Source organism: Podarcis tiliguerta, assembly GCF_965153285.1.
Source record: "Podarcis tiliguerta genome assembly, chromosome: 12".
NCBI classification, from domain to species: Eukaryota; Metazoa; Chordata; class Lepidosauria; order Squamata; family Lacertidae; genus Podarcis; species Podarcis tiliguerta.
In genome coordinates this window covers 41,371,516-41,386,106 of record NC_139545.1, presented here as the reverse complement: position 1 = coordinate 41,386,106, position 14,591 = coordinate 41,371,516, and the positions used below count along the sequence as shown (strand labels likewise).

Below are 14,591 nucleotides of genomic sequence, written 5' to 3'. Positions count from 1 at the left end.
CATCAAAATTTAACAAATCAATACATAAATGACTCAGGACTGCAGTGTTCAACAACCTGTCCCCCCCACCCACCCGCGAAGGAACCCAGACCCTGCAATAATCATCTGAGGCACTTCTTCATTGTCCTACTCCACTAGGCGTCTGAAGGGCAGCTAAATGATAACAGGCCTTTTCTGTGGTGGCTCTCTGCTTGTGGAATGCTCTCCCCAGGGAGGTTTGCCTGGTGCCTTAGTTAAATATATTTATGTGCCAGGCAAAAGCATTCCTCTTCTCCCAGGCCTTTGGCTAGATGGTTTATCTCTAGCCTTTTAAACTGTGGAGGGGGTTATTGTTTTTCTTTGTTATTATGTAATGTGGGGGTGTATGGAGTGTTAGAGAAGGGGTAGCACCTCTGGTGGCGGACACGTTGTTCTCCTTATGAGGTAGTTCTTCTTACGAGGTAGTTCTCCTTATGAGGTAGTTTGCCCACCTTTGGTCCCCAACCCTGCATTCATTTCTCACTTGTGGCTTCTACAATCTGTCAACACATAACAGTGGCCATACCCTGTGAATGGATTTGACTGGCTGGTTAAACCAGGTGAGGGTGGCCAATGGGTCTGAAGTGCTCAGTGTGTTAGAGACTTCCCCTGCATGCAAAGACAGGCTCCGACAGATTGAGCGGGCAAGACCAATAGTGGGTCCAACAGTTCAGAATGCATGTGCTGTAGAGGGAAGTGAGGAGTAGGTGGGGATTGTGAACCTGGGAAGGTACCCCATCTACAAGAAGGAAATCTCTGATCCTAAATCTCAGCTGCCTTGTGGGATATCTCTGGAAGAAGAAAAGGCTACGGAATAAACCCTACACAAATCCAGAGTGGAGTCCCTAAGATGGTTGGATGGCATCTTGTATGCTTCCTCCCAGAAACTAATGCAGCCTAGTTGGTGCCAAACATATTGCTCTGCTTTCCATTGGACCACAGTGAGGCCAAGAGGTGGGTCTTGTCATTTTGGCAGTCCAGGATTTCCATACACACTGCCCAGGCTTGAGCACTGGAAAGGTCACTTTGGTGCTGCTAATGCAGTGGTTTGACTTCATCCCTGGAGGCACACTCCAATGTCTCCTGAGACAGACAGATGCCACCAATGTTAGGTATTTTTGTGTTTTTATACTGTAAACAACCCTGTGATCCTCGGATGAAGGGTAGTATAGAAATGTAATAAATAAAATAAAACATAAAATAAAACATAAAACCAGCACCAGCCTTGGTGGAAAACTGAACTCTGGCATCACTATTCTAAGGACAGATATGGCTCATAAGGTTTTTCACATGGTTCAAGTTCTTTTCAGCTGTAGTGCACTTACATAAAAATAAGCATTGGTCCTTTTTTCAAACCGTGCAGCATCTTAAACCTGTGCAGGTCTTAATGCAAAAATAATCTACAGCCATTCAATGGATGCTTAGCGTTGAACATAAGGTTTTCAGTTTAGCTTAATGGCAAAACTTTAGTTGGCAAAATGAAGAATCATAGCAAACCTACCACTGATACTGCCAGGTTCAGCAGCTGCAAGGGCTTGGGCTTCTTCCAACTCTTTCTGGTTCAATTCCAACTTTTCCTTTAACCCTTCCTTCTTCATCAATAGTTGTTGCAATTCCATATCTGCAGAAAGAAATGGTTTGGAATCATCTCTTGAAAACGAATAATACCCTTAATCTCAGGGATGTGGGTTTGAGCCCCATGTTGGGCAAAAGATTTTTGAATTGCAGGGGGTTGGATTAGATAACACACATAGTTCCTTTCAACTTTACAATTCTATGAGTCTGTGATTCTTATCGGGTTTGATAAAACCCAAAAGGGTTGGATAAAATAGCACAAATGCCTTAACAAAAAATCAATATAATTAACAGCAATCCTAGATGTCTGCTACATATGCAGTAAGATAAGAATGAATCCTCTCTAGCTTCACCCCAACACACGGCCGAAGCCTTAGGGAGAAAGTTTCCACAGGTGCAAATGGGGGTTTCCCCCTAAGACTTCTAGCTGCAAGGGTTATCCCAAACAAGCCAGAAAGGGAACATACATATCTTCCCTCCTCACATACTGTACTGAATTTCCAATACGAACTGCTGTCTCCCTGACTGTAAGAAAATAACTAATTGTATGCTACATTTCTAGCAAGTTTCTGCCTTGGCCCTCCATTTCCACTCACCAGGAGGTTTTCCAGCTAGAGTTGCTCTTTCTGAAACACGATCCTTTGCTTCTTCTATATCACATACTGTTTCCTCTAGTTCTTTAGACAATAGTTCTTTTTGCTCAGCTAGCTCCTGTAGTTTAGTCTCTGCAAAATAATTTCACACCAGATGATAACAAAATATAGGCTGAAATAACTTGCTACACGCATTAGTGCAAATTCCTTTATTACCTGGAAACTTTAAATGTGTACTGTATATGCATTTATATTACTAGTTGCACTTTACTTCCTACAAACCTTGACTTTCAGGCTGAGTAAATTTTCTTTTAACTATAATATTTTTGTTTTTGTTTTTTAAAAGCCCCTTACTAACACATTGGCGGGTGGGCCCAGTGGGCAGAACAACAAATAAGAATACAGTAGGCCAGACTAGTTTCTACACACACAAACAAACTCCTCCAACTAGGCAAGCAAGAAGCATTATCAGAGAGCTCAAGGATAAATTCAAGTCATGCTATAGATAACAGCATGAGAAATCACATCATACATACCACTGATACTGCCTGGCTCAGCAATTGCAAGAGCCTGAGCTTCTAGTAGCTCCTTCTGATTGGATTCCAACTTTTGCTGTAACTCTTGCTTCTTTGCAGACAGCTCATATAATTCCCTTTCTGCAGAAATATTATACATATATTTGAAGAATAATTTCTAAACTCATAATTGCTCACATAATTGCTCACATAAAATAAAAGGCCTTAAACATCGAATTATTTCACAGAAATAACAAACTCTTTATCTCTCATTGCAGATCTTATAAAAAGGCAAAGGAGCATAATGAAACCCTTGTGGGAATGTGGCAAAGTAACCTCAATGTGGCATAAGTCCCTGACAGTATCACACAGATCAAGTTTGGGCCTTGCCCAACATGGTACCTTCCAGATGTTTGGAGCCACAATTCTCATTAACCCCAAGCCAGCATGACCTATGGCCAGGATGATGGAAATTGTAGTCAGGATGATGGAAATTGTAGTCAAACATTTGGAGGGCCACAAGTTCCCCATCAGTGCTCTAAATCACAACAGTAAAAAATATGCTAATTCCCTGTCCTCCCAGTTGTTGCAAACAGGAGGCTACATATAAGTTCTCTTGTACTGATCATCAGTGCTGCTGAGTCAGCCAAGTTATCATTTTTCTTCCTTTTCAAGCCAAAAGAAGAGATGGCACAGCTAGGCAGTAGTAGTCAGTGGACAGGATGGGACTATGCTGCTTACCTGGCTCTCCAATGCCCAAATGGCTGCTGATTATGGAGAGGCATGGGGGAGTGGAGAGGTCAGTGTGGCTGCACCAGCAGAAGCAGCAGATTGATCCTGCTGCTGCACTTGGACCACACCAACCTTCTCACCAGCACTGGCATTAGGAAGCCTGGTAAGTAGAGCACTTTTGCACTGCTGACTGCTACTGTTTCTGGGTGAACCCTCTCATTATGATTAAGTTTAGAAAGTACTGATCCACCAAGCTAAAACTTTTCTGCACATCCTTTTTCTTTCATATTTATTAGTTCTTTTTTATACATACTGGCAAAAGAGCTCATGAGAGCTTGCCAGAACCATCTGCTGAAGCTGAAGCTCCTCACTTCTCTGGCAGCACTAGCAGCAGCAGAGGAAGCACCCACTCAGGCACTCTCTCAGTGGGGTTCTACCACCCACCCAAGGCAGTTGTTCAGTCTGTCTCATGGGTGGGTTGGCCCTGGAAAAGGAGGTTGTCCAAAGCAAGCAGGAGAGGGGAGAGACATCTCTTCTCTCCTCATATACCCGAGGAGGCCTTCCCAGTAAGAACCACTGTCATCTCCACCCCCTGATTGCAAGTAAGGGGGGGGGAACCTAGTTGCATGCCACTTTTCTTGGAAGCATCTGCTTTGGCCCCCAGTCCCTACTCACCAGGAGATTTTCCAGCTACAGTTGCTCTTTCTGAAACATGATGCTTTACTTTTGCCATATCATTTACTGTTTCCTCTAGTTCTTTAGTAAAGAGTTCATTTTGCTTAGCTAGCTCCTGTAGTTTAGTCTCTGCAAAACAATTTTACACCAGTAAATAAAAAAATGAATATATGCTGAAATAACTGTGCTACATACAATAATGCAATTTCCATTATTACCTAGAAACTTTAAATGTGTACTGTGTGTGCACGGATAATAGTAGCTACCTGTACTTCCTACACACCCTGACTTTCAGGCTGATTAACGATAGAGTATCTTTATTTTTTGTTTTGTTTTTAAGACCCTTATTAACATGACAACATATTATACCACTAAAGGAACAATCCTCTACAGTAGGAAGGGGAGCAAAGCTTTTCCAGACAGAGAACTGGATTCCTTTCTGGTCAACCTTCCAGAAGCCACAGGCCGTTGGTGGACAGGTCCAGTGGCAAAAGTGGATGGAACAACAAATATGAACACAGAAGGCTAATTTCTACTAACACACATTGACCCTATCCTCCAACTAGACAAGCAGGAAGCATTACCAGAGTGTTCAAGGACAAATTCCAATCAGGCAAAACCCTCAAGGAGGCTGCAAAGAAGGACTGATAATAGCTGTTGCCCAGGGAGATTCCCAAGAGCCAGTGAGGCCTGGAGGAGCACAACTGACCCCCAGGCCAGAGTTTTCCCACTCCTGTTCTATGCAAAGGCTCCTGGCAAGGACTATCAACTTTATTCAGACAGAAGGTCTTTCATGCCAAGTATATATGCATGCTTAAATGCTTTGGTTTTATATTCAATGATGTCCCATTTGTGCAAGGACTTGGACTTCCCCCAGACAATCACCTTAAATCTGTACTGGGGTCTGTCCCAACCTTCCAAGGGAGCTTTTGTGGTGGTGCATGCCATAAACAGTCTTTTTACCTTGAGTTACAAATGTGTTACTTCCTCAGGAAATTTATTGAGGGGATTTTGATTCCAGACAATGATACTGGACAGCATTTTAAATGATGTTTCCGCCATTTAGAGCCTATTTCTCCCTACCCTGATACTTTTTCATGTTTCCATTGTACACTAGCTTCAGAATATAAACTCTACAGGGGGAGAAATTGACCAAAAGCAATAAGTAACTTTCCGCATGAAGTCCATTTTCCTAATTATCCATTGGATGAATTATATTCTACTAAGAGAGACCAAATTGCAAACATGCGCTGGATTATGAAGAAAGCTAGAGAAATCCAGAAAAACATCTACTTCTGCTTCACTGACTATGCAAAAGCATTTGACTGTGTCGACCACAGCACACTATGGTAAGTTCTTAAAGAAATGGGAGTGCCTGATCACCTCATCTGTCTCCTGAGAAATCTCTATGTGGGACAAGAAGCTACAGTTAGAACCGGATATGGAATAACTGATTGGTTCAAAATTGGGAAAAGAGTATGACAAAGCTGTATATTGTCTCCCTGATTATTTAACTTATATGCACAATTCATCATGTGAAAGGCTAGACTAGATTAATCCCAAACTGGAATTAAGATTGCCAGAAGAAATATCAACTACCTCAGGTTTGCAGATGACACAACCTTGATGGCAGAAAGTGAGGAGGAATTAAAGAACCTTTTAATAAAGGTGAAAGAGGAGAGTGCAAAATATGGTCTGAAGCTCAACATCAAAAAACCTAAGATCATGGCCACTGGTCCCATCACCTCCTGGCAAATAGAAGGGGAAGAAATGGAGGCAGTGAGAGATTTTACTTATTGGGTTCCATGATCACTGCAGATGGCGACAGCAGTCATTAAATTAAAAGACACCTGCTTCTTGGGAGAAAAGCAATGGCAAACCTAGAAAGCATCTTAAAAAACAGAGACATCACCTTGGCAACAAAGGTCCATATAGTTAAAGCTATGGTTTTCCCAGTAGTGATGTATGGAAGTGAGAGCTGGACCATAAATAAGGCTGATCACTGAATAATTGATGCATTTGAATTGTGGTGCTGGAGGAGACTCTTGAGAGTCCCATGGACTGCAAGAAGATCAAACCTATCCATTCTTAAGGAAATCAGCCCTGAGTGCTCACTGGAAGGACAGATTGTGAAGCTGAGGCTCCAATACTTTGGCCACCTCGTGAGAATAGAAGACTCCCTGGAAAAGACACTGATGTTGGGAAAACTGAGGGCACAAGGAGAAGGAGACGACAGAGGACGAGATGGTTGGACAGTGTTCTCAAAGCTATCAACATGAGTCTGACCAAACTGTGGGGGGCAGTGGAAGACAGGAGTGCCTGGCGTGCTCTGGTCCATGGGGTCACGAAGAGTAGGACATGACTAAACGACTAAACAACAAGAAACAGTTAAGGCTATACATAACAGCATGAGAAATCACATCATACATACCACTGATACTGCCTGGCTCAGCAACTGCAAGAGCCTGAGCTTCTAGTAGCTCCTTCTGATTGGATTCCAACTTTTGCTGTAACTCTTGCTTCTTTGCAGACAGCTCATATAATTCCCTTTCTGTAAATGAATGAATGAATGAATGTTTTCAAAACAAATTCTAATCTCAGAATTGCTCACACAAAATAAGGTTATTTTTAAAATGGAATTATTTTACAGAAATTGCAAACTCTTTATCTGTCATTGCAGATCTTATAAAAGGGCAAAAGAGCCATATGAAACCCTTTGGGAATGTGGCAAAGTAACATCAATGTGGCACTACTTATGGCCAGGATGATGCAAATTGTAGTCAAACAACATTTGCAGGGCCTCATGTTCCCTGTCACTGCTCTAAATTACCACAGCAAAAAAATGTGCTAATTCCCTGTCCTCCCAGTTGTTGGAGGCCATAAATCATCTTGCACTGATCATCAGGGCTGGAAGGTCAATCTAATTATCATTTTTCTTCCTTTTCAGCCCCAAAGAAGAGTTGGTACTGCTAGATAGTAGCAGTCAGTGTGGCAGAGTGGCAGAGTGGGGCTGTGCTGTTTGCCTGGCTTCCCAATGCCAGGACTGCAGGTAGAAGCAGCAAATTGCCTCTGATACTGCACATGCATTGCATCAACCTTCCCACCATCTCTCTCTCACTAGTACTGGTATTCAGATTAAGTTCACAAAGTATTGACCCACTGTGCTAAGACACCTCTGCCACACATTTTCTTCTCTCACATTTATTTGTTGAGTTTTGTCCAGCAACAATACCTCTCAAGCCAGCTAACAACACTTAAAATCCACTATTGTTGCACATTAAATTATAGTATAAACTGATGGATTGAGCTTGAATTTCTTAGCATTCCTGATCCCTTCCTATGACCTCCATAGTTCTCAACTGGAACTATGTCTAAGAATGATAAAACACAACATCTCCTTTTGATGGTCTCAGTAATGAAAGTGATAATAAGGTTTGTAATATGCACATTATGTGTTTTTGTACAACTTAAGGTAATTTCATTTTAAACTTACCAGCAGTAAATACAAATCCTTCTGAGACACTTTCCTGTGCTTTTTGCATCTCATGCACAGTTGAATCTAGTTCTGCAGCTAAGCATCTTCTTTGTTCAATTAGCTCTTGCAGCTTATGATCTACAAAGATATGTTACATCAGTTTGTAACAAAGTATTAATACACTGTTAAATAATTGCATTATTTAAAATAACATCAAGCTTTTAAAAATAATTCCTGTTATGTGCTCAAAGCATCAGTTGAGGGAGTACTACACATATTATATGTGGTCTTTTTATGTGTGCTTAAATTAGTCACTTATTTTAAAGAAACCATGTGCTCCCATCACTCATCAGCTGATGGGCAGTGGGATGGGGTGGGATGGGGTGGGGTGGGGAAACCATTTCCATTGAAATTGCTGTTAAAATGGAGGAAAACAGCACAAGCAACGCTGACACTAAACCCTACATATATTAAGTAAAATAGAAACATCATTACCCGACCCCACCCATCTTTCCCCCCCTCCACCTCTTTCCCCCTTTTCTTCCTAATGTCTCAACAAATGAAACTGATTTGTAAAAATGTTACATGGGGGGTGGGGAATACGAGAAAGACATTGCACATACTTTTGTAAATCAAGAAAATCTTTAATAAAAATACATTTTTTAAAAAATGGAGGAAAACATATCCCACACAAGTCAATTAGTTTGTACTTATGAAAATACAAAAATAATACTCTATAGCTAGTGGTTTTTTTCAAGAAAATAGGTCGCGCCTCAACTGCCCACCCACCCGCTTGTTCGCTCCTTCCTTTGCTCCTTCTAATGTCACTTCCTGCAGCTAAAGGCACAGCTTCCCAGAGGCAATTTGCCACAACCTTTACAATTGCCAAAGTGCCTTCTAGGAAGGTACCTGACGATTGCAAAAGGGTGGCATGACCTTTCTACAATCATCAGGCACCTTCCTGGAAGGTGTTTTGACAATCGTAAGGGTCGCGCCCAAGCGCCTCTGGGAGGCTGCGCCTGCAGTCACAGGAAGTGGTGGTGGCAGTGGAGGAAGTAGCAATGGCAGTGGAGGAAGTGGCAAAGGTGGGGGGGAGGGGAGGAAATGAGCAGGTGAGCAAGCAGGCAGGCAAGCAGTAGTGGCAAGATGGTGGCTGGGGAAAAAGCTGTGGTGGTACAGCATACCGGCAGGTACCACCTCAAAAAAAGCACTGTCTATAGCTATGCAAAGGTCATTGGGCAGTGCCCAAAAGTTAAACTGAAACAGAAGGATCCTAATTCCAAGTAGAGGTGTTTCAGACTGTAAGCTGACAACATGGGAAGCCAGATCATACATACCACTGATACTGCCAGGTTGAGCAATGGCAAGAGCCTGAGCTGCTTCTAGCTGCTTCCGATTAGATTCCAACTTTTCCAATAACTCTTGTTTCTTCTCTGATAGTTCATATACTTTTCTTTCTGGAAAAAAATGTGCTTCAATCAATTCTTGAAAAATAGTGTCAAAAGTCATCCTTGTTCTCAACATCGTGTAGAATGATTTTTTTTTAATTGACTCATTAATATATCTTCTTTTGCTAAAGCAAAGCTTAAAAAGATGTCAAATGGGTGCTTTAGGGAATGTAGCAATGTAACTTAAAGAGGGAAATTCCCTGACAATCCAAGAGATCCGTTGTGATAATGTACACTGAAGTGTGAAAATCTGGGGCCCCTCAAGCTATTTGGAGACAGGCAATGCTGAGGCTGAGAGGAGGTATGATAGTCATCTTCAAATATCCAAAGGGCTGTCACATGGACGATGTGCTCCGGAGGCCCCAAACAAATGGCTTCAAGTTACATGAAAGGAGATTCCAACAAAACATCAGGAAGAACTTTCTGATGGTAAGAACTATTCGACAGTAGAACAGAGTTCCTTGGAGGGTGATGGACTCTCATTCATTGGAGATTTTTAAGAATAGGTTGGATGACCATCTGCATTGCAGGGGATTGGACTAGATTACCCTTGGGGTCCCTACTATATGATTCTATGAAGGTCCTCTCTAATAAATGTTTTGATTAAGACAGAAAAAGTGTCTTAAAGTAAGTTTTAAACACAGTGGTACCTCGGGTTAAGAACTTAATTTGTTCTGGAGGTCTGTTCTTAACCTGAAGCACCACTTTAGCTAATGGGGCCTCCTGCTGCCGCTGCGCCGCCGCTGCACAATTTCTGTTCTCATCCTGAAGCAAAGTTCTTAACCCGAGGTAATATTTCTGGGTTAGTGGATTCTGTAACCTGAAGCGTATATAACCTGAAGCATATGTAACCCGAGGTACTACTGTATATAAAATGAAAATGATATGCATAAATAATCTCACATTGATTGTCAGTTATTGGGGGCAATAAATATAGTGACCCTCCATTTTGCAATGTATCTGTTGCTGGAAGCCGCAGAAAGTGTGTCCAAGTAAATGATTTTTCAGGTGAACTATCTCAGGGTAGCACTGCCCTAGAAGCATAGCACAGGGCATACTGCTGCCATGAGCTTCACTTACCTCAAGCTACCCATACTCAAAATCCAACAGAGATACCTACTAAAATTAATAAGTGCCTCAAGTTTCTCAATGGACTGGCCCTCCATGTTGCTGTCATCAGAGAGACTTGCATTCTTTGCAGCACCTTTGTGAGATGCAAAGAAGATCTCTCAACTGGCCATAGTTTCTCAGAACTTTCCCTTCCTCAGTTAACCCTATGGAGCCAATTTACAGTGAGGGGGAAAGGAGGCACAGCTTCAAACTGTCTTTTAAAATTTCAAATTTTGTCTTATGCTATGTCAGCTGGCCCTATAAGAGAACCAAAAGCAACAACAAGAAGAAACAAAGGAGATGTGGCTTCAGATCAACCTTCATAGTGATATCCTGGTGTGGTAATTTCAGTTTCAATCATTTTTCCAGTCTTAAATTCATTTCTGCACCATGGGCATAGCCAATATTTGGAGGGGGCAGACCTTTTGTTGTGGGGAGAAGAACCTCAATTCGCTATGTATTTTTATTGATTTGTAGGGCAGTTTCCCTCCATGCCCTCCATGGCTACACCCATGTTCCACACATTACTACATCTGTATGTGTATTTTATTTTAAGACTTCCTGAAAATTCTTCAGCACTTTAGTGCTAACTTCTAATACCAACATTTTGGTATGTAATTTCCCCTAACATGCACATTTCTGCAGACATTTTTCTTAATATTGCATTTTTAATGTCATCTTCTCTAATATATGAATTTTGATCACACTCTACTTATTATACACATTTTTGTGAACATTATTTGACTGGAGAACTGCATAGGAAAAATCAAAACAGGACATATTTCGAAGGATAGCCACATTTCACCTATTGTTTCAGGAAGTGCAAATTAGGTAGGTTTGCATTAAAATGTGAAGCAAACTGAATGTCTCCCCACCCTATTTAAGAGTACTTATTCTCTACTTACCAGTAGGTCTTACAAACACTGTTCTTTCTGAAGCACGACGATATACATTTTGTATACCATCCAAAGTTGCCTCAAGATCTGCAGTCAGATGTCTTTTTTGCTCAGCTAATTCCTGCAGCTTATGCTCTACAAAAAAATTTCAGGCTAATTCATAACAAAAATATTTATATATATGGATAGAATATATTTAATATGAATACTTAGCATTTATCAGGTGTTTCTTGTGCTACTTCACTGAGCTGAATGAAATGCCCCCTCCTCCTATCAGTTACCACATTCATACATGGTCAAGTTAGGAGGCATATTTCATCAATGAGGGCATTTTTGGTATGGGCGGGTGCATGCTCTGCACCTGATTACTTTGGAGCCAACCAAAGACATTCAGCCAGGTTTGGACTTTGTGTACTAAGGATGTTGTTGAGAATGCTCACATGAATTCTGCTAAGCTCCCATACTTTTCCAACTCAGAGTTTTAATTCGTGGCAGTCTTGTGGGCTCCAAACTGAGGTACAAAAAACTCAAGTTTGGCCCCTGTGCACACACCCATTGCCTCAGGATTAATTTAGTTAATCCCTATCAGTCAGAAATAATGACAGTTTAAAAGCTCCCATGATCCTTTCTGGGAAAGTGTTGTGGCTGTCTTTGTAGCTCAGAATTGAACTTTGCTGACATAGCTATCAGAAATTACAATACAATTGCAGTACAAATGACAAATGTTGCTAGAGACTAATGGCTGTCTTTGCAACTGAGAATGGGGTAAGCAAATAGCTCCTTGGGAATATTGTGCACAGCTTCCTAGGCTGAAATGTGTGATTCCCTCCCCAAACCCCTCTTATGAGCTTGGTCCACCCAAAGTCAAAATGTGTTCTGTTGTAAAATGTGTTCTGCCAAAATTAAGTATGATGATGCAAAGACTGGCAACACCAACCTCCTCAGAAGCAGTTGTACTTGTGGTTTCGCCTGCTAAAAATGCACATTGCATCATTCTAGTGCCACCACTAGGACTAGTAGACTAGAGCGGCTGGTGCTCAATGCCCGTTCCTCAGCTTTCTGGAACTATGTGAATCAGTAGCAGCCAGCAAGGCAGGATTGGATTGGAATGGTGATGCTGACTGGGTATAGTGGCAGAGTCAATGTGATTATTTATTCATTCATTTTATTGTATTTATATCCCTACCAACATCCATCAAACCAGTTATGGCTAGAAGACGGAAATTATTAGTTCCAAATGGGTAGTGAATGGCCAAAAAATGATTCTACGACAAGTGATATGACAAATTTGTTTCTTTATTAATAATATATGAAACAAATAGGGCACATTCGTTTCTTTTTATTATTACATGAATGCACCCCCTTTAGCAAAAAAGACTAATTGGTACTCAACTGTAATGAAGATTTCAATGGTAGGAAAGTGATGGTTTCGGACCCAATCCACCCCCTGGTCTTGCTAGCTGCCTACAGACTGTTGTAGAGCAATTCTGTTACTAGAGAGCGCTCAATGCCCATTCTGGAGGCATATCTTCTGGCCTTTGTGAAACTGCTTGGCAGGTAAGTACTTTAATTCAGTGAGCAAATTCTTGTAGTTGAAGCAAGAGAAATCACAGTATACATACCACTAACACTCCCTGGTTGAGTAGCTGCAAGTTCCTGAGCTTCTTGTAGTTCTTTCTTAGAAGATGCCAACTTCTCTAGTAACAGTTGCTTCTTTTCAGTTAGTTCATACAATTCATTTAATCCCTTTTCTGCAAGCAAAAATATTTTGAATCACCTTTTGGGGAAATGTTTTATATCTCACAAAAACTCAGTTTTCAGTCACCCACAAAGTTACTGATGTCATTTAAAATATATAATGTCATCTGTCAATGCAGATCTTAAGACACGGCAAACTGTTTGTTTGTTTGTTTCTTTGTTGTGTAAAATCCCATTTTTTCTGTTTCTCAACTCCAAGTTCCTCCTTTGAGTTCTAAGTGTTCCTAACGTGAAGCCAGAAAGAGATCACCCTGTGCACTGTACTCTGTCATCTGTGGTCTCCCTGTGTGGAGTTTATCTTTTGCTGCTTTGCTGAGATTAGATGCTCAGACATATTTTTTCTTGGGAGATAAAGGACACTGGTCCTTACCTGAAGAACATTTATCCAGGATGACAGGCCATCTCATTGTTCCATGCACTCCAAGGTTGAAGGAAGTAGACATGGCTTAGTGTTCCTCAGCCTCAATTCATTTCATGATGAGACCATGGATTGATTCAAGACAGGTCAAGCAACATAAAGAGGAGTAGGAGACAAAGCATTGTGCCCAAGTGCTGCAAGCCCTGAGAAGGTACAAGCTGGGTTTTTTCTTTGTTGACTATGTGGTCTTTCAGAGCATTGATGCTCCTCTTTATGTTGTTGGTGTTGGTGGCATGCTGCCTGAACTAAAGAGGAGGAGGCAGCTGACTTAGCCTCTGAAAGAATGGTTGGGCCAAGGACTGCTGGAAAATGCTGAAGTTGTAGTCCTTCTTGAAGTGCTGGCCTACTCAAAAGGGTTGGAAAGGCTGAGAAGGGGAATATGGGTGATCTGTCCTGCTATTTCATGGTGGCTAGACTGGTTTACAGAATCTCCTTCAATGCCTTATTGACGAAAGACATTGTCCCCACATATTTAGCAATGACCAAACAGACCCTGTCAGTGCCCCAGTGTCAGAGCCACAGATGTCTATGTGCTTACCACCCACCACAGCCATTGAAAGAGTGGCAAACTGGGTAACACTGAAGGTGACATCAGACACAAATGCAACTGCTCTATGCAATTTCAACAGGGTTTTCCTAAGCCTCTCTGGATCTTGGTGAGGGTTATCTAAAAGTTTAACCAGCCAGAGCATAGGTACTCAGGAAAGAACTAGGGCATCACAGAAGGCCATGGATGGAAGTAGGAAGTAGTGCTGTCAGTCTTGAGCAGGGTAAAGTCAAGTCTGTGCTCAGAAAGGTCTTTGAATTGGACATCCCCTTCTTTAGGAAGGAGAGACCAATGAACACATATATAGTAGCATCCACACCTGGGACCTTTAGCATGTTCATGAAGTAAGGCTCTGGTGAGTAGCATTTGTTAGCCTGAGAGGCTTGACAGTATTTTTGAAGGGAATGGGTGCTGGAATGGAACTGATGGAATATTTTCTCCTTTAGCAATGCTATACCCTTGGAAGGAGCAAGAGCTACATCTGTTGAAGACTAAGAAAATCCTGACATCTAGGGTCTTATGAAGCCTCAGAGGCAAGAAGTTGACAGGTTCAAAGAGATGGTGCAAGGAGCTTTCCTCTATATCTGAAACACCACTCCCCCCCCCATCTAAGAATTTAGGGTTCAATAAAGGATCACAGGGATCCAGATCATCTGACAGGTTTGAAGGCAGTAGAAGACAAGGGCAGGTGGTTGTGAGGGAAGAACTCACATACCTAAGAGAGGAAATCCTAAGGATGAACAAAGGGGGGAGCAACAGGTGGCAACAGGCCTGGGGTGGTAGGAGGAGAATTGGAGGAATAAAAGGACCTTTCTTTTTTCTTTCATTTTT

The 14,591-nt window shown here is 41.7% G+C and overlaps 1 protein-coding gene across 5 annotated transcripts in view; it reads right to left on the bottom strand.

The window, feature by feature from the left end:
- CCDC7 (coiled-coil domain containing 7) overlaps window positions 1–14,591 on the bottom strand; it is a 143,166-nt gene that overhangs the window by 56,720 nt on the left and 71,855 nt on the right. For all 5 annotated transcript variants that reach the window (XM_083405869.1, XM_083405873.1, XM_083405872.1 and 2 more), the window contains exons 35-43: window positions 12,660–12,788; window positions 11,047–11,172; window positions 8,921–9,040; window positions 7,602–7,721; window positions 6,540–6,659; window positions 4,109–4,237; window positions 2,723–2,842; window positions 2,190–2,318; window positions 1,520–1,639 (exon numbers count right to left, since the gene is read on the bottom strand). In XM_083405869.1, coding sequence (XP_083261995.1) covers window positions 1,520–1,639; window positions 2,190–2,318; window positions 2,723–2,842; window positions 4,109–4,237; window positions 6,540–6,659; window positions 7,602–7,721; window positions 8,921–9,040; window positions 11,047–11,172; window positions 12,660–12,788 — 1,113 coding nt within the window. The remainder of the gene's footprint in view (window positions 1–1,519; window positions 1,640–2,189; window positions 2,319–2,722; window positions 2,843–4,108; window positions 4,238–6,539; window positions 6,660–7,601; window positions 7,722–8,920; window positions 9,041–11,046; window positions 11,173–12,659; window positions 12,789–14,591) is intronic.